Source organism: Fusarium coffeatum (assembly GCF_003316985.1).
Source record: "Fusarium coffeatum strain FIESC_28 chromosome Unknown BRIP53273_contig_131, whole genome shotgun sequence".
Classification (NCBI taxonomy): Eukaryota; Fungi; Ascomycota; class Sordariomycetes; order Hypocreales; family Nectriaceae; genus Fusarium; species Fusarium coffeatum.
The window spans coordinates 1,194-20,665 of NW_022157924.1; the positions used below are offsets into that span (position 1 = coordinate 1,194).

General features: G+C 47.9%; 4 protein-coding genes across 4 annotated transcripts; 2 read left to right on the forward strand and 2 right to left on the reverse strand.

Annotated features, from left to right (window-relative positions):
• Positions 1-728: 728 nt before the first annotated feature.
• On the forward strand, positions 729-5,495 carry FIESC28_06035 (uncharacterized protein; the record flags this gene model as incomplete). The annotated part of the gene is made up of 2 exons (XM_031160180.1): positions 729-5,372; positions 5,430-5,495. 2 exons carry the CDS (start codon positions 729-731, stop codon positions 5,493-5,495), a joined length of 4,710 nt encoding a protein of 1,569 aa, XP_031015729.1.
• A 1,946-nt stretch (positions 5,496-7,441) lies between these two features.
• On the reverse strand, positions 7,442-9,313 carry FIESC28_06036 (uncharacterized protein; the record flags this gene model as incomplete). The annotated part of the gene is made up of 1 exon (XM_031160181.1): positions 7,442-9,313. The coding sequence occupies one exon, from the start codon at positions 9,311-9,313 to the stop codon at positions 7,442-7,444; it is 1,872 nt and encodes a 623-aa protein (XP_031015730.1).
• Positions 9,314-16,529: 7,216 nt separating this feature from the next.
• FIESC28_06037 (uncharacterized protein) lies at positions 16,530-17,035 on the reverse strand (the record flags this gene model as incomplete). The annotated part of the gene is made up of 3 exons (XM_031160182.1): positions 16,530-16,693; positions 16,747-16,884; positions 17,026-17,035. 3 exons carry the CDS (start codon positions 17,033-17,035, stop codon positions 16,530-16,532), a joined length of 312 nt encoding a protein of 103 aa, XP_031015731.1.
• Positions 17,036-18,437: 1,402 nt separating this feature from the next.
• Positions 18,438-18,982, forward strand: FIESC28_06038 (uncharacterized protein; the record flags this gene model as incomplete). Its single annotated transcript, XM_031160183.1, has 3 exons — positions 18,438-18,513; positions 18,590-18,726; positions 18,785-18,982. The coding sequence occupies 3 exons, from the start codon at positions 18,438-18,440 to the stop codon at positions 18,980-18,982; spliced, it is 411 nt and encodes a 136-aa protein (XP_031015732.1).
• Between the last annotated feature and the right edge of the window lie 490 nt (positions 18,983-19,472).

Consider the following 19,472-nt stretch of genomic DNA (forward strand, 5'->3'; position numbering starts at 1 on the left):
ATAAGTTAATAAATAATAAAATATAATAAAAATTAAAAATTAATTAACTTACTAAGATATCTTATTAGTTAATATAATTATAAAAGAAAGAAAGTATCTTTAGTAATAGTTAAGTTTAATAGCTATAGTTAATACTAATAAATTAAGCTATAAGTTAATTTACTAAATAGCTTATTTTTATATTAATATTTATATAAATTAAAAAGGTAATAATACTTATAATAGCTTAATAACTTAAAGCTTAATTAAATTATAAAATTAAAGTAGTAAAGCTTAGGAATTTTTATAAAGTAATTATAATAATATATAAAATATCTTTTATAAAATATAATAAAATAATAAAATAATAAAATAATATAATATAATATTTAATTAAAATAAAATAAACTTATATTTTAACTTATATTAAAAAAGATTATTTTTTAATTATTAATTAATTAATATTAACTAATACCTTTTATTTTCTTTACTTTTAACTTACCTTTAAAGAGTTAACCTTAAATTCTTATACCTAGATAGGTACTACGAGATGAGTCAGTAGCTTGGTTCTAGCTGTGGCTGCAGCTAGTGATTAGTCCGTGATCGGAGGACCCCTCCTAGATTTTACCTACCAACCACCCTAAATCAATCCCTGCCCCGCCAATTCGACGCTTTACAAACCACTTTGCAATTGTACCATTCTGATCAACAAGCAGCTCTTTAGCTCTTGTAGCTTGTTGCTATTCAATATGGCTCAATCCGATGGCCAAGGTCCTACTCGGATCTCCATCCTCGGAGAATCCAACATTATTGTTGATCACGGTTTGTGGCTCAACTTTGTTATTGACGATCTGCTCCAGAATACGCCTACATCTACCTATGTACTTATCACCGACACGAATCTTTTCAATTCCTACGTTCCTGCCTTCCAACGTCGCTTCGAAGAGGCATCCCAGGGAAAGGCTACGCGCCTTCTCACCTACACAATTCCTCCCGGCGAAGCTTCCAAGAGTCGCGATACCAAGGCTGAAATCGAAGATTGGATGCTTTCCCAACAATGCACCCGCGACACGGTTATCATAGCTCTGGGTGGTGGCGTAATGGGTGATATGATCGGCTATGTTGCAGCAACCTTTATGCGTGGTGTTCGCTTTGTTCAAGTACCCACTACCTTGCTCGCCATGGTTGACTCTTCGATCGGTGGAAAAACTGCTATTGATACACCTATGGGCAAAAACCTTGTTGGCGCTTTCTGGCAGCCAAAACGCATCTATATCGACTTGACGTTCCTCGAGACCCTGCCAGTCCGTGAGTTCATCAATGGCATGGCTGAAGTGATCAAGACTGCTGCCATCTGGAACGAGACTGAGTTCACTGTCCTTGAAGAGTCAGCAGCTCGCATCCTTGAATGCGTCCGTTCAACAGGTGATGATCGGCTCGGCCCAATCAGAGATGTGCTCAAGAGGATTGTTATCGGCTCTGCGGGAGTCAAGGCAGAGGTCGTGTCCAGCGACGAACGAGAGGGCGGTCTTCGCAATCTTCTCAACTTCGGCCACTCGATCGGTCACGCCTTTGAGGCTATCTTGACCCCCCAGCTTCTCCATGGTGAAGCTGTCGCTATCGGCATGGTCAAAGAAGCAGAACTCGCACGCTTTTTGGGTGTTTTGCGCCCAGGTGCTGTCGCGAGACTCGTCAAATGCATTGCTAGTTATGACCTCCCGACCTCTCTCCAAGACAAACGTGTCATCAAATTGACAGCTGGGAAGAAATGCCCAGTTGATGTTTTGTTGGAAAAAATGGGCGTCGATAAAAAGAATGACGGCAAGAAGAAAAAGATTGTCCTGTTGTCTGCTATTGGTAAATGCCATGAGCCACGCGCCAGCGTTGTCGACGACAAGACTATCCGAACCATCTTGTCATCGTCGATTCAAGTAACACCAGGAGTCCCCAAAGATTTGGACGTGACAGTGGCTCCGCCGGGTTCTAAAAGCATTTCCAATCGAGCTCTCGTACTAGCAGCTCTTGGTTCTGGCACTTGTCGTATCAAGAACCTTCTCCATTCAGATGACACCGAATACATGCTCTCAGCTATCCACCAACTCGGAGGTGCATCTTATTCCTGGCAAGAAGCTGGAGAAGTCCTCGTTGTAGAAGGCAGAGGTGGCAATCTGAAGGCTAGCAAAGAACCTCTCTATTTGGGTAATGCCGGAACAGCATCCCGTTTTTTGACCACCGTCGTGGCCTTGGCCTCCCCCGGACACGATGTCAGCGCGAATATCCTGACAGGTAACGCTCGAATGAAGGTCCGTCCGATCGGTGCATTGGTAGACGCCCTGCGTTCAAACGGCGTTGAGATTGAGTATCTCGGCAAAGAGAATAGTCTACCCTTGCGAGTCGATGCCGCTGGTGGTTTCAAAGGAGGCGATATCGAGCTTGCCGCGACTATCTCCTCCCAGTATGTCTCTTCAATTCTCATGGCTGCACCTTATGCAAAGAATCCTGTTACGTTACGTCTTGTCGGAGGCAAGCCTATCTCTCAACCTTATATTGATATGACTCTTGCCATGATGGCGTCATTCGGTATCAATGTCAAGGTCTCTTCCGAAGAGCCCAACACCTATCACATCCCTCAGGGTACCTACAAGAACCCCCCCGAGTATACAATTGAGAGTGACGCAAGTTCGGCGACTTATCCTCTGGCAGTCGCCGCCATCACCGGTACTAAATGCACGATCCCCAATATCGGCTCAAAGTCTTTACAGGGCGATGCTCGCTTTGCCGTTGATGTTTTGCAGCCTATGGGTTGCTCTGTTGAGCAATCTGACCACTCTACAACTGTTACTGGGCCAACCCCTGGTCAACTCAAAGCTCTGCCCCATGTGGATATGGAACCGATGACAGATGCCTTCCTCACAGCGTCAGTCTTGGCTGCCGTAGCTTCTGGGACAACCCGAATCACGGGCATCGCCAACCAGCGGGTCAAGGAATGCAACCGTATCGCCGCTATGAAAGACCAGCTTGCTAAGTTCGGTGTACAATGCCGTGAGCTTGAAGACGGTATTGAGGTAGTCGGAAAGGGTCAAGATGGTGGTGTCTCGGTGCCAGAAGTTGGCATTCATTGTTACGATGACCATCGTGTCGCAATGAGCTTCAGCGTTCTGGCAGTTGCGTCTCCGGGTCCTGTCGTCGTCACTGAGCGAGAATGTGTCGGCAAAACATGGCCTGGGTGGTGGGACATCCTATCGCAAGTTTTCAAGGTTGATATGGTCGGCCATGAGTCCCATTCTGATATCCATGATCAAGAGAGCAAAGACACCACTTTGGAACGATCCGTTTTCATCATCGGGATGCGAGGTGCGGGCAAGACCACTGCTGGTAACTGGATGGCCAGAATTCTAGGCTGGAAATTCATCGATCTGGACCAGGAGCTCGAAAAGAGAGCGGGGTGTACCATCCCTGAAATGATTAGGGGAGACCGCGGGTGGGAGGGTTTCCGCGCCGACGAACTGGCTCTTTTGCGAGACGTTATGGAGAAGAACAAAACTGGCTATGTCTTCTCATGTGGCGGTGGTCTTGTGGAGACTCCCGAGGCTAGAGATCTGCTCAAGAGTTACGGAAAGAATGGCGGCAACGTGCTGTTGGTTCACCGTGATACCGAGCAAGTTGTTGAATATCTCAACCGAGATAAAACTCGACCAGCTTACACAAGCGAGATCCGGCAAGTTTATTTACGCCGCAAGGACTTTTACAACGAGTGCAGTACCCATCTCTACTATAGCCCGCACTCGGAATCATCTGGCTGTAAAACGGAGATCCCCCACGATTTCCAGCAGTTCGTCCATTCAATTGCGGGCAAGAACTCCCACTTCAAGGACGTTTTAAACAAGGATCACAGCTTCTTTGTATCATTGACTGTGCCTGATGTGAACGAAGCTGTGGATCTTGTGCCACAGGTCGTGGTTGGCTCCGATGCAGTCGAACTAAGGGTAGACCTCCTCCAAGATCGTTCGGTTGACTCCGTTATCCGACAGATTTCTACTCTCCGGGCGTCTGCAAAGAAGCCCATTGTCTTCACCTTGCGAACCGAGTCACAAGGGGGTAAATTCCCCGATCAGGCTTACGAAGAGGGTCTCGAACTCTACCGCCTGGCCTTGCGGATGGGACTGGAGTATATTGATGTCGAGATGACTCTCCCAGACCACGTCATCCAAATTGTAACAGAGTCTCGTGGCTATTCCCACATCATTGCCTCGCACCATGACCCCAAGGGTACCATGTCATGGAAGAACGCCTCCTGGATCCAGTTCTACAACCGTGCCTTGCAATACGGTGATATTATTAAGCTTGTCGGCATTGCTCGTACCCCAGAGGATAATTTCGACCTCGCCAAGTTTAAAGCCAGGATGCAGGAAGCACAGAAGACTCCTATGATTGCCATGAACATGGGCAAAGCAGGCAAGCTAAGTCGTGTACTCAATCGTTTCCTAACACCTGTATCTCACCCAGCTCTCCCTTTCAAGGCCGCGCCTGGCCAGATGTCTGCGGCCGACATTCGTCGAGCTTTGGCATTACTGGGAGACTTGGACTCTTATAACTTCTACTTGTTCGGAAAGCCAATCGCAGCTTCGCGTTCACCTGCTCTCCATAATACTCTCTTCGGCCAGACCGGTCTACCCCATGAGTATCACCGTCTTGAAACCGACAACATTGAGGACGTGCGTGATGTCCTCAAGTCTCCCGATTTTGGCGGTGCCTCAGTGACTATCCCTCTCAAGCTGGACATTATGGGCCAGGTCGACGAGCTCTCGGATGCAGCCCGCACCATTGGGGCGGTCAATACCGTGGTACCTTTGGGAAAACCCAATATCAAGGGTCACCGCCGCCTTCTAGGAGATAATACAGATTGGAAGGGCATGGTCCACGCTCTCCGCGACGCTGGCATTGAGGAACAAGCAGGTGCAGATAGCAAGGCAGCGGCCATGGTGGTAGGTTCAGGAGGTACCACTCGAGCAGCCATTTTTGCGCTTCACTCACTAGGATTTGGTCCCATCTACATTGCCGCTCGTAACCAAGAAAAGGCCGATGCACTTGTTGCCGACTTTCCACAGGATTATCAACTTGAAGGACTCAGCGAGGCTTCAGCTGCTGACAAAGTATCGTCAGCCTTAGGGGTTGTCATAAGCACGATTCCAGCTGATCGGCCTATCGACGCCAGCCTTCGAGAGCTAGTTGCTGTTGTTCTCGGCAGACCAGCTACTGACGGACAATGTCGAGTTCTTCTTGAGATGGCATACAAGCCAAGCCATACCCCAATCATGCAGCTGGCAGAGGATGCAGGCAACTGGACTACGATCCCCGGGCTCGAGGTGCTTTCATCTCAGGGATGGTATCAGGTAAGCAAATCGTCATAGTTCTCAGCAAGTTTCACAAAACTAATCTTGTCGTTTCAGTTCGAGTTGTGGACGGGCATTACCCCACTGTACAAGGACGCCCGGGCAGCTGTCCTAGGCGAGTAAGGAGGTCTTGACTGTCGATGACGACGTAAGGATATATCGAATTTACGAGGAGTCGAGGACCACCTAGGATCATGGTGGATGGAAATGACGGCGTTCTCGGTGGGGAAAAGGGAATCCCGTCGGTAAGATACATACCTAGGTACTGTAGAAAGAAATTGAAACACTATGTCAAACTGTTTACAGACGAGGTTGCTGGCCAGTACTACGTCGTGCGGCCTTAGATTGCTGCATTTGGTAAAGCTAAGGGGGGGACAAAATCTCCCAGCAGTGAGTGACGTTATTCAGACTGTCACTATGCCGTGCCGCGAAGGAACATGTCAACCCCTCCCGTCCTAGCCCTACCTAAACTGTACTACATTGCGTCAAGGGTGGGGACCACAATCTGGGCCATGACATGACAGATGGATGAGCTCCTGATTCTATTTACGCAACACAAACTAAACATAGCAGATTGTAAAAGGTTTTTGGCATGCTGCAGTACCTGCTCGTGCTAATTCGCAGAGGGCATTGCATAAAATGATTCATATACACAAAGATAGTCAACGTTTAGATCTATCAACTCAAAGCAAACAATTTGACGTTTGGCAACGTCAGAAGGGGTACTGACTTGTGTCTGCATGCATATGTACTATAATATAATGCAATGCAATGTAATGTCTTGGTCCCTTACAACAACAGCATGGACCATGAGCTGGGCCAGGCTGGATATGATGTTGATCAGCTTAATTCCATCATCAGTGCATATCAATGATCGAGTCGCATGGGTCTGATCTGCAGTATTAGCGCCGACCGTTTATTAGCCTCTGAAATGAAATGGATTGCTTGATATCCATATCCCTGAATGATACTGTATTAATGGTCCCTACTAAAAGCAATATGGCTTGCATCATTGCAATACATCATGCTTGATACTGTACCCATTCCTTGATATTCTGCCAATCTACAGCACAAGACCTTATCCGCAACGATGTCTCAGTTAAACACCTGCAGTAATGATGATGATAGGACTTCACAATAGGACAGCGTCGGAATCAATGAATGGCATGATCGTAAATTCGTTATCAAAATACAACGCTATAATCAACCTTAACGCTCCTTTTTGTCTAGACCCATGTTCCCTTTTTTTTTCTCAAGTCTTTCCTCAATAATACTCGTGACAATGTGGTCCTGGCCAGCCAGACATCCTTCCAATAGAACTGTATAAGATCCACTCATAATATGTGTAGACAATAAACGCTGCATAATATACAAAATCAAAAGTGGTGCGCGGATTAACATCCGCTGTCTTCCATGCTCTTCGATTAGACGCAAACAAAACAAACAAACGACTAAAACCAGGGTAGAAGTACATGGTACAAATCCATTACAGTGAGTACGGATGGTGGATAGATCCTAGCTGATGGCCGGTGGGTGGTTGGAGGATGATGATGATGATGATGATGATGATGATGATGATGATGGATGGGGATAACCAAGCACAGATAAATTGCGTTGCACAGCATTGCGTTGCGTTGCGTATCGTGTGGTTTCCATGACGGGCGCCATGTCATCATCAGGGAGTGTCGGGGAACGATGCTGGTGGATGACTGAGACCTGGGCGGAGCCATGTGATGTCACAGCCGTAAGGGATGGATAGGTCGTGACGTCAGTGAAAAAGACCCTTCCTGCAGGAAGGACCCTTGGACCCACATTCCCGCATTAGAGACCGGGGCTCTATCGTGTTGGGCTCTTGATTATCCAACCCGATTCGAGCGACTTGAAGCCTTGCGACGATCGACCCACATGCGCCAAGCCTTGGTTTGACGGTGGTCCACGTCATGTAGCATCATCCAACACCGGACCCTTCATCCGCCATTAGTTTGGTATGCAGTTTGGAATAGCCCTCAGGGGTCGTGGGTCGCGGATAGGTTTGCAGTATACTCTTTCAGGCACTGGACAGCTCTAGTTTAAGCTCCGGCACGTCGTCTATGCTTGCCTGGGAGTTCCACATCAGGATGGCATACCCGGTAATGCCTGGTAAGAGCGTCTGCACGGCTGAATGTCTTCTCTTCCGTACAAAGGTCGCATCGCACCTTTTGCTTGCGGGCGTTGTGGATGGTATCTTCGTGACGTGTGAGATCATAGGGTCGGGAGAAAACAGTGTTGCAAGGCTTGTTGGTGCTTGGGTTGATTCGATCACAACGATGAGGACCGGCTTGACTGTTCAGCATTGCTGATGTTGTCATGCCGATATCTCGAGGTCTAGCAGGACCCAATGTCTGTGTCTGACGATGACCTTCTCGCTTGTGCTTCTGTAGTTGTGCTGGTGTGTCAAATCGTAGAGTGCAGCCGTGATATGTGCAGGTATAAGTGCCACCGTCAGCAGCAGTGTTGACTGGACGGGTTGCGGGAGTCGTGTTTCTTGATCCATTTGAACTCGATCCAGCTGAGCTTAGGCGTGGCGGTGTATCGTGGCTAATTCGAGTGGTGTGTGCAATGAATGGGTACTGCTGTGGGACAGAGATACCATTGGCGCCGTGGGGTGGGAGAAAATTGAAGTGGTTTTGAGCGTGCGTGTCAGGAATCGACTCTTGAGAACTCATCATTGACTTTGGAAACTGTTCCATGCCGAAGCCAGACGCATCCGGAGGGAAAAGAGGGAAGTTATTGTCGCCCTCGGGCTCGTTGAACTCCAGAATGGCATCCTTGGGGGAGATGGTTTTGGGTGTCTCAGGTTCCTGCTTCAAGTTCATCTGTTGCTGCATGAACTGTGCCTCTTGATGAGCCTTGGTCTGCTCACGCATGCGCTGAGCACTGTTGAAAGGCAGATTCTGTGCAAGGTTGGGGTTTCCAAAGTCATGAGCAGGTGAAGGTGCCAGAGGCGAGCCAGTGCGGAACGGTGATCTGTCCCGTGAAGTGCTGGAGGCTGGTGAGTGAGCAGCGCTGAGATGCTGGCTGTTCGCCGCATGAAGTCTCTGACTGAAGACGTCGTTTGTAGGTGACACTGATACTTGAGCTTGCGATGGTGGCGTAGATGTGATGGCGAAGTTAGGGCTGTAGAGCTCATCGGCATACACATCTGTCATGGTTCTGTCGAGTTTTGGGGGGTTTGGAAAGGCTACAAGGTCAGAATGTGAGTATTTGTTCATAAGATCTTTGCCGAGCAACTCTTTACCTTTTCGTCTTCTGTCTGCGGTTTCAGCCTCGCCAACAGTAGGAGTGGCAGGTGAGTCACCTGCAATTGAACTCGCCACCGAAGCAGGGTGTGATCGCGTACAGCCACCAGAAAAATCAGGAGCTTGCATCAAACCTCGATCCATTCTCGGCTTGCTGCTTGGACCAGGAAGCGTGATAGGATATGCCATGTCAGGCATAGCCTGCTGCTCCATTCCTCCGCAGGCCTGGTAGCCAGTGAATGGAGTCAACGATTTCGAGAGTTGGTAGTGCGAGGTTTGGTTACTTTGATCGTTGGCGTCTGTGACAGCAATGTATGGGTTCGATGTGTGGCTGTTAAAGGGAGAGGCGGGTCCCGCCGTAGATGACCCAAGCGATGACAATGAGGATTCCCGCTGGTGAGCTCCCCGAGATGGTCTTGGGGTCTGCTGGGCAAGTCCGCCCCAGGTTTCTCCCTGCATGAGATGTGTTGGTAGTTGCTGGCTCAGGGCAGCAATCTCGTCGTCGTAATTCGATCTAGGAAGATCCGAGTAAGAGGTAGCGTTATATTCGGCGTGGCAATTTTGTGCGTAGGGATACTGGTGTTGAGAGTTGGTAGAGTTGTTCTGGAGTTGTTGGAGTTGGAGTTGATGCTGTTGCTGTTGTAGTCGAGGGATCGATAACATGATGATGTTGTAAAGAAGAGTTGAGTTTAAGGTTGGGAAAGAAGTGGCGAAAGGCGGGAAGGCTCGTCTTTTAAAGAAGCAGGGACTTTCCAACAATGTAGGAACTTATAGATGGAAGCTAAAAGACAGATGATGGATCCTGCTTGGTATCGACGGTCTTGTGTACGGACGGTACTTTAAGTGCATGGAATTAAAGTTCTAGATGCACCCCTCTCCAGTCGAGACTTGCAAGACCCTTAGACCCACTCTATGATGTACATAGCAGGGCCGAGGCTGGACTTTCCGAGACATGACTGGTTGGCTAAGACCCGGATGCTGGACCCAGAAAAAGAAACAGGCCGCGCCGAGTCGTAAAGGGGGTGGATTGTTGACGGATCTCGAGCGATGAGCGAAATGGAGGGGCGTGTCTCACCAGATGTGGCATGTAAAGGTCGTCAGGTTGTGAAGGAAGTACCTAGGTAATGGTGTGGACAATCATCAGGCCAGAGCCGTTTTCTTCCTTTTCTTCCCCTACGTACAGTACCTCCTGTAGGCTAGGCTAGGCTAGGCCTATACTATACTGTAATGTGCTACGTAGTGTCTCTTTCCTGATGAATGATGGCTGATTGATCATGGATGATGCTGATGATGTCTGGGATCCCCATTCGTTATGACTATATCGCTGCTGATCTTCTCAATGCTTCAGGTCGCTTCCGGATGCTTCTCCAACCAAGGTTGCATCAATCTACTGGCTTCTACTTGACGGCATCGTGCTTCTCCGAAATCTATGAACTGATTTCAAATACGTCTCTCACCTCGCGAGCCAAGCAAAGCATCTACAGAACACGAAGCGCGAGGTCTTGTTAGTCATTTCGGGTCCGAGGTTCCCTCCCCTAAACCTAAGCCTCCCGCAGCGCGGACAAGCGAGCCCACCCGCTCAGCATCAGGTACCTACCGTACTGTATGTACTGTGGTGTCGCAGGGGTTAGGCAGGGTACTGTACGTAGGTACGTCTCGGTTGGGTTTTCCCAGCGTCCAGCTCTCTATGGAAGGGCCAAGTCTAGCTTTCTCCCGGGCTGCAGGGCTCTGACGCCGATAAAGGCCCATCAGAGACGGTGCCCAATGAGCTGTCCCAATGCCTTGAACCTCTGACGCTGCTCAGGAAAATCTTAGCCTGCCCTAGCACAACTCAAGTTTTTCACTGCTTGTTGAGCGGTTCCACTGACGTAGTCTAGCCCCGCCGATCCCTTTGGCCTGGCTACAGTTCTATCCCGTCACTGCGCTCGCTACCTTGGTTGCGTCCCGCACAGCCACAACTCATGGTTTGTCATCTGCTGTCTGTGCCACGTTTGAGCTTCCGCCACACTCTATCTGAGTCTATCTCGGATTACACAGCTCTGGACTACTCCATTTGTCATCACATGATGAGTCCGACATAGTATGTTGAGGGTCACATGAGACTTATCCCCGTATTAATTGACTCACCACGGCTTTGCATTCCTATATGCCCATGTACTGTTAGATGAGCTGCACATTCTCGATCAGTCTAGTGAGTGCAAGCCAGAAGTGTAGCAAAATAGCAGCTTCATCGGTGTGCTTGTCGTATGACACACTTAATTGGGTGACAGGGCATGTGTCTGTTCCTCTCTTCTTCTGCCTGTTCAGTCCGGATACCTCGCATGATTCTCCAGGGCCATCAGACAGTAACCCCTACGGGAATTAACCGCTGACAAAAGGGTAAAAACCAGGCATGAACAAGAAAATTTTTCCTAGCATTACTCAACAAGCTATCATGATATCCAATGCAATGGACAAAAAGCACTGTACTGTACAATAGACTTGTGATGCAGGAACACATCCCAGCATTTACCGAGAGTATACCCTACCAAGCAAATCAGGAACCGTTTTGGTAGGAAGGTAGGACAAGTGACATGGAGCGTTCTCGGCCTGACCGATCCGCTACAGTCACAGTAAGTGATTCCCCTGTAGAGGCTATCGGATTCTATCGGAACCAATGCCCAGCCAATTATGTGTGTGGCTGACCGCACTGCTAAGCCACATTCACCCAACACTCCGGTTTAGAATGGGTAGTCTAGTTATTTTTAAGTTGGCCAGATCGATCATGTACCCATAATAAAATTTCATTGTCTTGTGTTTCTCCGCATATGCCTAGGAATACAGCGACGGACCACCCGAGAAGGGGAGTAGCTAAAGTCTTTATCCTAGATTTTGTTTATTTTTTACTCGTCTTCGGACGCCATTTCTCAATGTGGAAATGCAAGAGGAAGATGCTGCAGCATATATCCTCTGATAGGCAAGACACTGCGGTACATATCCGATGCAGGCAGTTGAGTTGTTTTGACTTAACTGCACTTAATCAGTTTGTTGCAGTCAAACAGAAGTTCACCTCATAACTACTAGACCTACTATAGGATACAGTACAAGTCAGTAATCATGAGTTACCGGTCCGAGAGCGTGGAGAGGCATCTACAGTACAGTACCTACTAACCTAGTGGACTCAACTCCGCGTATTGTAAGGCTGGAGGCCCGATAGATCCGCAACGGTAGCGGCTGGAGCCGCGCGATCCGCCACTTCATTCTTCCAAGTCTGAGCTCGACCTATCCCCAGAAGACTAGAGCGTCTAATGCTTCTACTGATATTGGAAACATTGGGTCCATTGAGAGAGCATCCAGAAGATAGTTGTTCCATCGTTGAGGCGCTGAAGTACACAGGAGCGTGTCTAATTGTCACTTCTATACATGTCATGTCATGTCATTCCATTACCGTATCTGCTACTCAACCTTGAAGCCCGGGACTTGTTGGCTAGACGAATTACAATTACTAGTCTTCAACCAACTATTTCAAGTTGCATCGCAGAAAGCTGCAGATAAGCAGCTACCTATGGTCTGGCATACTCCCTCGTTTGCAGGCAGTCAGTTGGACAGGGCTGTATGTACCGGCCGAGTGTACAGTGGCCGAGACGTTGGCCGATCATGATAAACATGTTCTAGGTTGGACAAGGAACACTTCCATGCATTAGTTCTGACATTTCCATTTCCATTTTTTAACATAGCTTTCCTTTACTGTTGGGCTGTTGGGCATAGCATATGGTAGTCGTAGTCTAGACTAGGAGATAGTTAGATCTTATCTCCATATTCCAGCTTTTCCGGTTCGGCTTCTCCGTGTGTGGGGGGGGATCAACCCAGCTACTAACGTCAGTTAGACTACAGTACCTCCTCGGCCTTCATCAATGTACACGAATTAACTGCCCAGGACTTACATGTAACGGTCCTATCGGCCGACGCATCGCTAAAGCCATAATTTCCATCATGCTCGGTTTTGGTTTAAACAAACCACCCGAAAATGTTCCATTGTTCCTATACAGTACAGTACAAAACTAGAGGTATACTGCACATTACTTATCTACGTCTGGTTAATCGCGACTTCAATATTAGTATACATTCAAGGTTGTTAATATACATTACGTTAGTAGCTACTTGGGCATGGACATATGCTATTGGCAGCACAGCTACAGCTCGTTATTGTAATCTCTTATAGACTGAACACATGTCGTGATATTCGGCTTCACCGTCACTTGATGAGGCTATGCCATGGTACATGATGGAGGCGTCGACTGTGTTTGAAAGCCTGTGTACCAGGACCGAATTTTATAAAGTATGCCAGTAGGCGAGGCTCATGATGGAGAGATAACCTGAGTATCAAATTTGGAGCCTATGGGCTTTGGGCTATGGACATCACTGGCCCGGGCTTCTTGATCGCCGCCTTCAACTCTCCCAGAAACTTTATGAACCTCGCTTATCCACGTGCCACCTAAAGTCTTATGAGAATTGAATCGCAGCGGGACATGGGCTGAACTCACCTCGCTTCGCACTCTACACAAGAGTAATATATTCTCGTTCCTTCGTCTGCATTCCCTAATGGAAGAGCAACATACTGCACACACTGCTCATCGCATTCATGACACTTCACATCTGCCTGGAGCAATTGTGGTATCGGTTTACCCTTGTACAGTGGTGGCGTCGGTATATTCTTGGGCATGTTGATCCATGGCTTGTTCTGCAGTGCTGAAGGTACATTGTCCGTGGTGGAAATGCTGGAGATGCCCAGCAAAGTGTCTAAGTCAGTGCTTTAGTCACGCATACAAAACCAAGCGATATGCATACAGGTACATACTGTTGGCCACCTTCCCGCAGCAGTCGCACTTCGTCTTCAAGTCTTGCGTTGTGGGAAGCAGGTTCCCACAACTGTTGCAGAACTGTATGGTCATCTGTTGACAATTTTCAGTTTGTTTTTGTTTAGGATTTATAGCTTCCAACATGTATATGACGCACCTCGATTGTCTGACTTATACTGGCCACTTGTTTGGAGTAACTCGATATCATGAGCGGTGCTCTCGATTTTATGTCAAATAGGTCGACTAATTGCATTGATTGAGGGAAGTAAGGTCAGGGACTTCTTTATATGGGCCAAAAAGCTGAAGATTTAGAGAAGTTATTTTATAAGCTTTGTGGTTCTATTGAGAGAGTTTTATCTTGTTGAAGCCACGGTCATGGTGGCTCAATGTGTTAGTATTGAAAAGGTATGTGTTTTTTTAGCTTTATAACCTTGATCAGTCTCGAGTGAGATATCGTTATAAGGCTCAGGTTAAAGAAAAAGAATCATATTGATTGATGGGCGACGTAGAGAGATTTACAACTCGGCAGCTTCTTTGAACATATTATATATCAATACTGGTTAAACCTCAGCTGCTGTATTATATTTTAGTATGTTAACTGGCCGGCTCTTTAACTGTCCATCACCATCTCCCGAGATACGCACCGGGGCTACACATGATACAAGAACACATTATTACACACATTGTGTCTGCCTGCGAGGTTTGGGCGTGTTTGAATTGTTGAACTGGTCAAGTATGGAGAAGGAACCAGCTGCTCTGCGTACAGTACCGCCATGTAAGTCATATACGTGGCCATTATGGACCGAACTGAACTACCAAGGTGTATAGGTATTTGACCTGTCCTTTTTAGGAGAAGTCAACATTGTATACACTTAACTTCACGGGCTGAAAAGGCTGAGACTACGGCTGCGGCTTAAGTTAGAGATTAGCCACCCAACATCATCACTCTTGAGACAGGCCCAATGTTCTGTCAGCGATGGCAGATGAGTAGTACCTGGGTATCCTATGTTGAATCCTATATCCTATACACCAGTGGTGTAGCCCTTCAAGCCACATAATTGCCAGTCAACTAAGCTCCAGGTCGTTGATTTTTCCGGTATCCGTTCGACATCCTGCATGAAGCGACGTTACAGTGAAGGGAGCCCTATAAGTTGCATGTAAGCAGCTGCGGCCGTGCCTGTTCTTCCCTGGTAAGGCTGGGCGAAAGAGTTGATCAATTCCGGGAGAATGCGTAAGGTGTTTCGTGATTATACATGTCTCGAAATGGAAAAGGAAAGTCCCCATCCCATGTTCGGCAACTCCGTTTGTGCTGTCTGTTATGGCTTAGTAGGGCTATTACGAGTTCTAGGTACCTAGTTCTATGTCGGTAGTGACAAATACCGGGCACTGCCGGATGGAACCATCGGTCAGCCATTATTTCCGTCGCCGTCGGGTTTTAATGGTTGTCCGAATCCATCTCTTACTTATTCTTTTCAAGTGAATTGGTACAGCCGCATTCGCTTTCGCATTCGCGCCATGGGCTAAGCCTACAGTACATACCAGCATTATTATTCTTCTTCTTCTTCTTCTTCTTCTTGTTTCTTTCTAAGCATGAGCAAGATCAGCAATGGATCCCGATGTCAGGTACTAGTACTCATTACTGTACTGTACAGTATACCTTAGTACCTTTGTGGTGCATAAAGATTCACCCCAGATCTTAGTGTGGCAACCTCTAATTTTAGTCAACTCCCACGTGGTCCAGGCCTGCCGATCGTTTGATCTCGCCACCCGTAGGCTCCGTCACCCGAAATATTCGGCCGACTGACAAGACGGTTACTACTGTATTGATGTTGTGTTGACATTGACATGGCCAAGGATGACTCCTTTCTTGTCTCATCTTGTGACCCAGTGACTCAGCAATTTTAAGAGGGTTTGGTCGAGATTGTTTGCCAAAATGGATGCAATACGCTACTGGGGCAGATCTAGAATTAGGTTGCATAATCAATCATGGCCAAACATAGCTGTGGTGACGAGTATTGCCATACACTTTATCTGGTAAAACTTGTGGATATGACTCATCAATCAAGCGGCATAACACTGATGATAGCCATGAATTGGGTTTGCTATATCGCACCTGGGGATCCGGCCAAGGGTGTGTGGTGCTGTAGGGTAAGATTCTGACCAAAATCCATCTTCGGTGACACGGGGAACTCAACACTTGAATCTTTACTGTCCGGAGACAGATGTTCCCATTGAGCGCGTTTCTTGTTTGTAACCATGGGATTGAATGTCTTGTATTGCGAGGCGATACATGTGAGCTTGATCTGTAGGCCAAAGAGTTGTTCAACCATCACATCGCAGGATATTTCATCCCAACCACGCAATTCCCTAGTACTACCTTGATCGACCGAGATGCTGAGATCGCAGATCCGACATTGTACTTCTACATCTATACCCAATCTGTCCGAAATCGTTTTGTCGTGACTGAGAGGACCGGCGGAACCACAGGGCCATGTCAGTAAGCTTAACTATAATTCAACCCTCTCTATTAATACAGGACCTGCGGCTCATTGCATATGGATGTGAGCATCTGCAGCCCGGCATACAAGTAACTACATGTACAACGGCATGATCCCAACATCCTAGTGCGCGAACAGTTATTCATGCATGGATGTAACATCTCCATACATACAACATTCAAATAGTACCTTACCTAACAACTAGGTACGTGGGTCCAGCAGGAGCCAAACGTGCCACGAAACGGACACTACACGTTCAACACCAACAGCTTCGCACCGCTACAGTCGGACCGCGTTGGCCGCGTCTGTGTTTTTGAACGCGTCTACAGTCACGTTGTGTTCAATGGCAAGCATGGTGGTGGTCAATATCGCCTCGAGGGCCTTTTCGATTATCCCTGAATGCAATCCCCCAATTCCCTTATGGTACATAACACCCAAAAAACAATACCGGACCCATATGTCATCATGAAACACCCTACAAGGTCCTGCGCAGCAAGCAGTCGACCGCAAAGATTCGTAACAGGCATGTAAAACAAAACGCGCTTAGCCACCGAAACCGTAGAGGGTACGGCCTTGTCGCTTCAAGGCGTAGACAACGTCGAGAGATGTGACGGTCTTTCGCTTGGCGTGCTCGGTGTAGGTGACGGCATCACGGATGACACCCTCGAGGAAGGTCTTCAGGACACCGCGGGTCTCCTCGTAGATCACTGTGCGCGTGGTTAGACATTGAAATGTACGGTAAGGCGATGTATAGACTTACTAGCAGAGATACGCTTGACACCACCTCGACGAGCGAGACGTCGGATAGCAGGCTTGGTGATACCCTGGATGTTGTCTCGCAAGATCTTTCGGTGGCGCTTGGCACCGCCCTTGCCGAGACCCTTGCCGCCCTTGCCGCCTGTTGATTAAATGTCAGTACTGATGTCTTGATGGGTATGATTGCAAAGCGCGTCATTGGACGCGTCAAGATGGGATGTGCATGTTGCAAAGTCGAGCGATGCGGTGTGCATGTGTGAAGTGTTGGGAAAAGGCCACTTACGTCCAGTCATATTGTTTAAGGTTGGGGGATGTGAAAGTTGTGTGTGATGATCAAGATATACACGCTTGGTGTATACTGAAGTGTGATAGATATAGAGTCGGTGGGTGAAAGTGATAAAGTATGAGGTGTAGCAGTGGAGGGCGGGAGTGCGAGGACTTAAGTACGAGTGGGCCGGGTTCGTGATCAGTTGAGCGGATCCACTCTGTGATCTTGATCCCTGCTGCACGACGCGATCAGTGACGCGAAAATTGGCGCCAGCGAATTAAAAATTCGGTCACAGTTGATTTTCGAAAGCGGGGTGGTCTGGCATGCATGGATGTTATATCCCAGAGTTACGGATATGGATACCAGGCCATGAACTAATTACCAGCTGTGTCGTTCAGGGTAAGCGATGCTTTTTTTGTTCTACGAGATCATGCTGAGCCCATCCTATTGTTGAATGAATGATATGTGACTTAATACTGAGTGATAGTTGTATGTTGTTTAGTCTCTCGTGCTTTGTGGTGAATTTTCCAAGCAATACCTGGAGTGCTGTTGTAGTATATGTCTTGATAGCTAAGAGCAAATGATGTGAGACGTTGGACACCCAAACAACTAACGACATAGCAACACAACGATACATTGTTTAATGTAGGCAGAAGACTTGAACCGAATAAATTTTGGGTATAGAAACCAAAGGTTAAAAGTATAGCGACATATAAAATCGATCACATTGAAAGCGTTTATACTTACACAACTACAGACAATAGAGACAGTCAGAATTAGGATACCTTACAAGACAGTAAATAATAGTACAGTAAATGCAATCTAGGCAGTGCGATAATCCAGTAGCTACTACGACTGTATCTACAAGCCTCACATGAAGTCACGATACTTTACGTACTCTCTGCATCTATCTTAGTCAGTACCTTGAACGTTCCCCAGAATCTGGCCCGTTTCCCCGGGATGCTCTTTTTGCCTCAGCCCTCAGGTGCCTGACTACAGTACAAGCGTTACCCATCTCAGGAATTTCGCCATTGGCTGCTAGGCTGCCTGGCAAACAAACACAGATCAGATCAAAAAAGGCTGGGCCACAAAGCGTGGAGCATTCTGGCTGCGTGGAAGATTTTTGGGCCAATGGAAATTCGGCACGCGTGATGCTTTTTTTTTGCAGCGCATTTTGCATGGACCCATTTTTCCATTTTCGGTGGGTGATCAGGCAAAACGCACTCCAATCAGCCCGCACGGTCCACAGCAGTCAATCAGCCGCCGCCTAGAGCCACAGGTATAAAGGATTCCCCCCGCCTGCTCCCTCTCTCGACTTTTCCTTCTGCATCACACACCCACACTTCAGCCTTCCACCCCCACAACCATCAACAACTTCTTCATCAACATCGACAACTTCATTCACATCTTCACATCAATCATCAACAATGGCTCGCACTAAGCAGACCGCCCGCAAGTCCACTGGTGGCAAGGCCCCTCGCAAGCAGCTCGCTTCCAAGGCTGGTAAGTTCTCATCCTCACCGCGACTTGACGCGACACGCGTCTTCATCATGACCTTCGTCTCTAACTTCTTCACCAGCCCGCAAGTCCGCCCCATCTACCGGAGGTGTCAAGAAGCCTCACCGCTACAAGCCCGGTACCGTCGCTCTCCGTGAGATTCGACGATACCAGAAGTCGACTGAGCTCCTCATCCGAAAGCTCCCCTTCCAGCGTCTGGTAAGCATCACTCGAACGCCACATCATCACATGGCATCAGCTAACAGTCATTGAACAGGTCCGTGAGATTGCCCAGGACTTCAAGTCTGATCTCCGATTCCAGTCCTCCGCCATTGGTGCTCTTCAGGAGTCCGTCGAGTCTTACCTCGTCTCCCTCTTCGAGGACACCAACCTCTGCGCCATCCACGCCAAGCGTGTCACCATCCAGTCCAAGGACATCCAGCTTGCCCGCCGCCTCCGAGGCGAGCGCAACTAAGCGATAGTCATTGACATGGGGTACGGGAAGGATTATGAATTTTTGCTTTGAGGGATATCACGATTAGGGGAATAATCAAGGCGTTCAACGAGGAACAAGTGTTTTTACAGTCGGGCCTGTACATTAAACGGCAAGCCAGTTAGCTGCCTTCACAATCGACCATCGGTCTTTGATCATCATCTGCTGTTCCTCGAGTGACTTGCCATCGATAGACTTTAGTAGCTTAATTGCCATCGCGCACAGCTGAACTCCACCAACGGTGACTGAATACGCGTAAAGTGCCTTGACCAAACACGCGAGCATAAACGACGCGACAGAACGACAACACCTCAACAAGGGTGCGCGGTCTCATCAAGTCATTGGTCTGTACACGGTAGGTGGTGGTCGCTAAATCAACCTGCCTCAACCAGTCCAACACAATCAAACACATTGAGGCACTATGTGTAGAACGACGGTAGACTGCAAAGACCATGGGTTCGATTGATTTTGG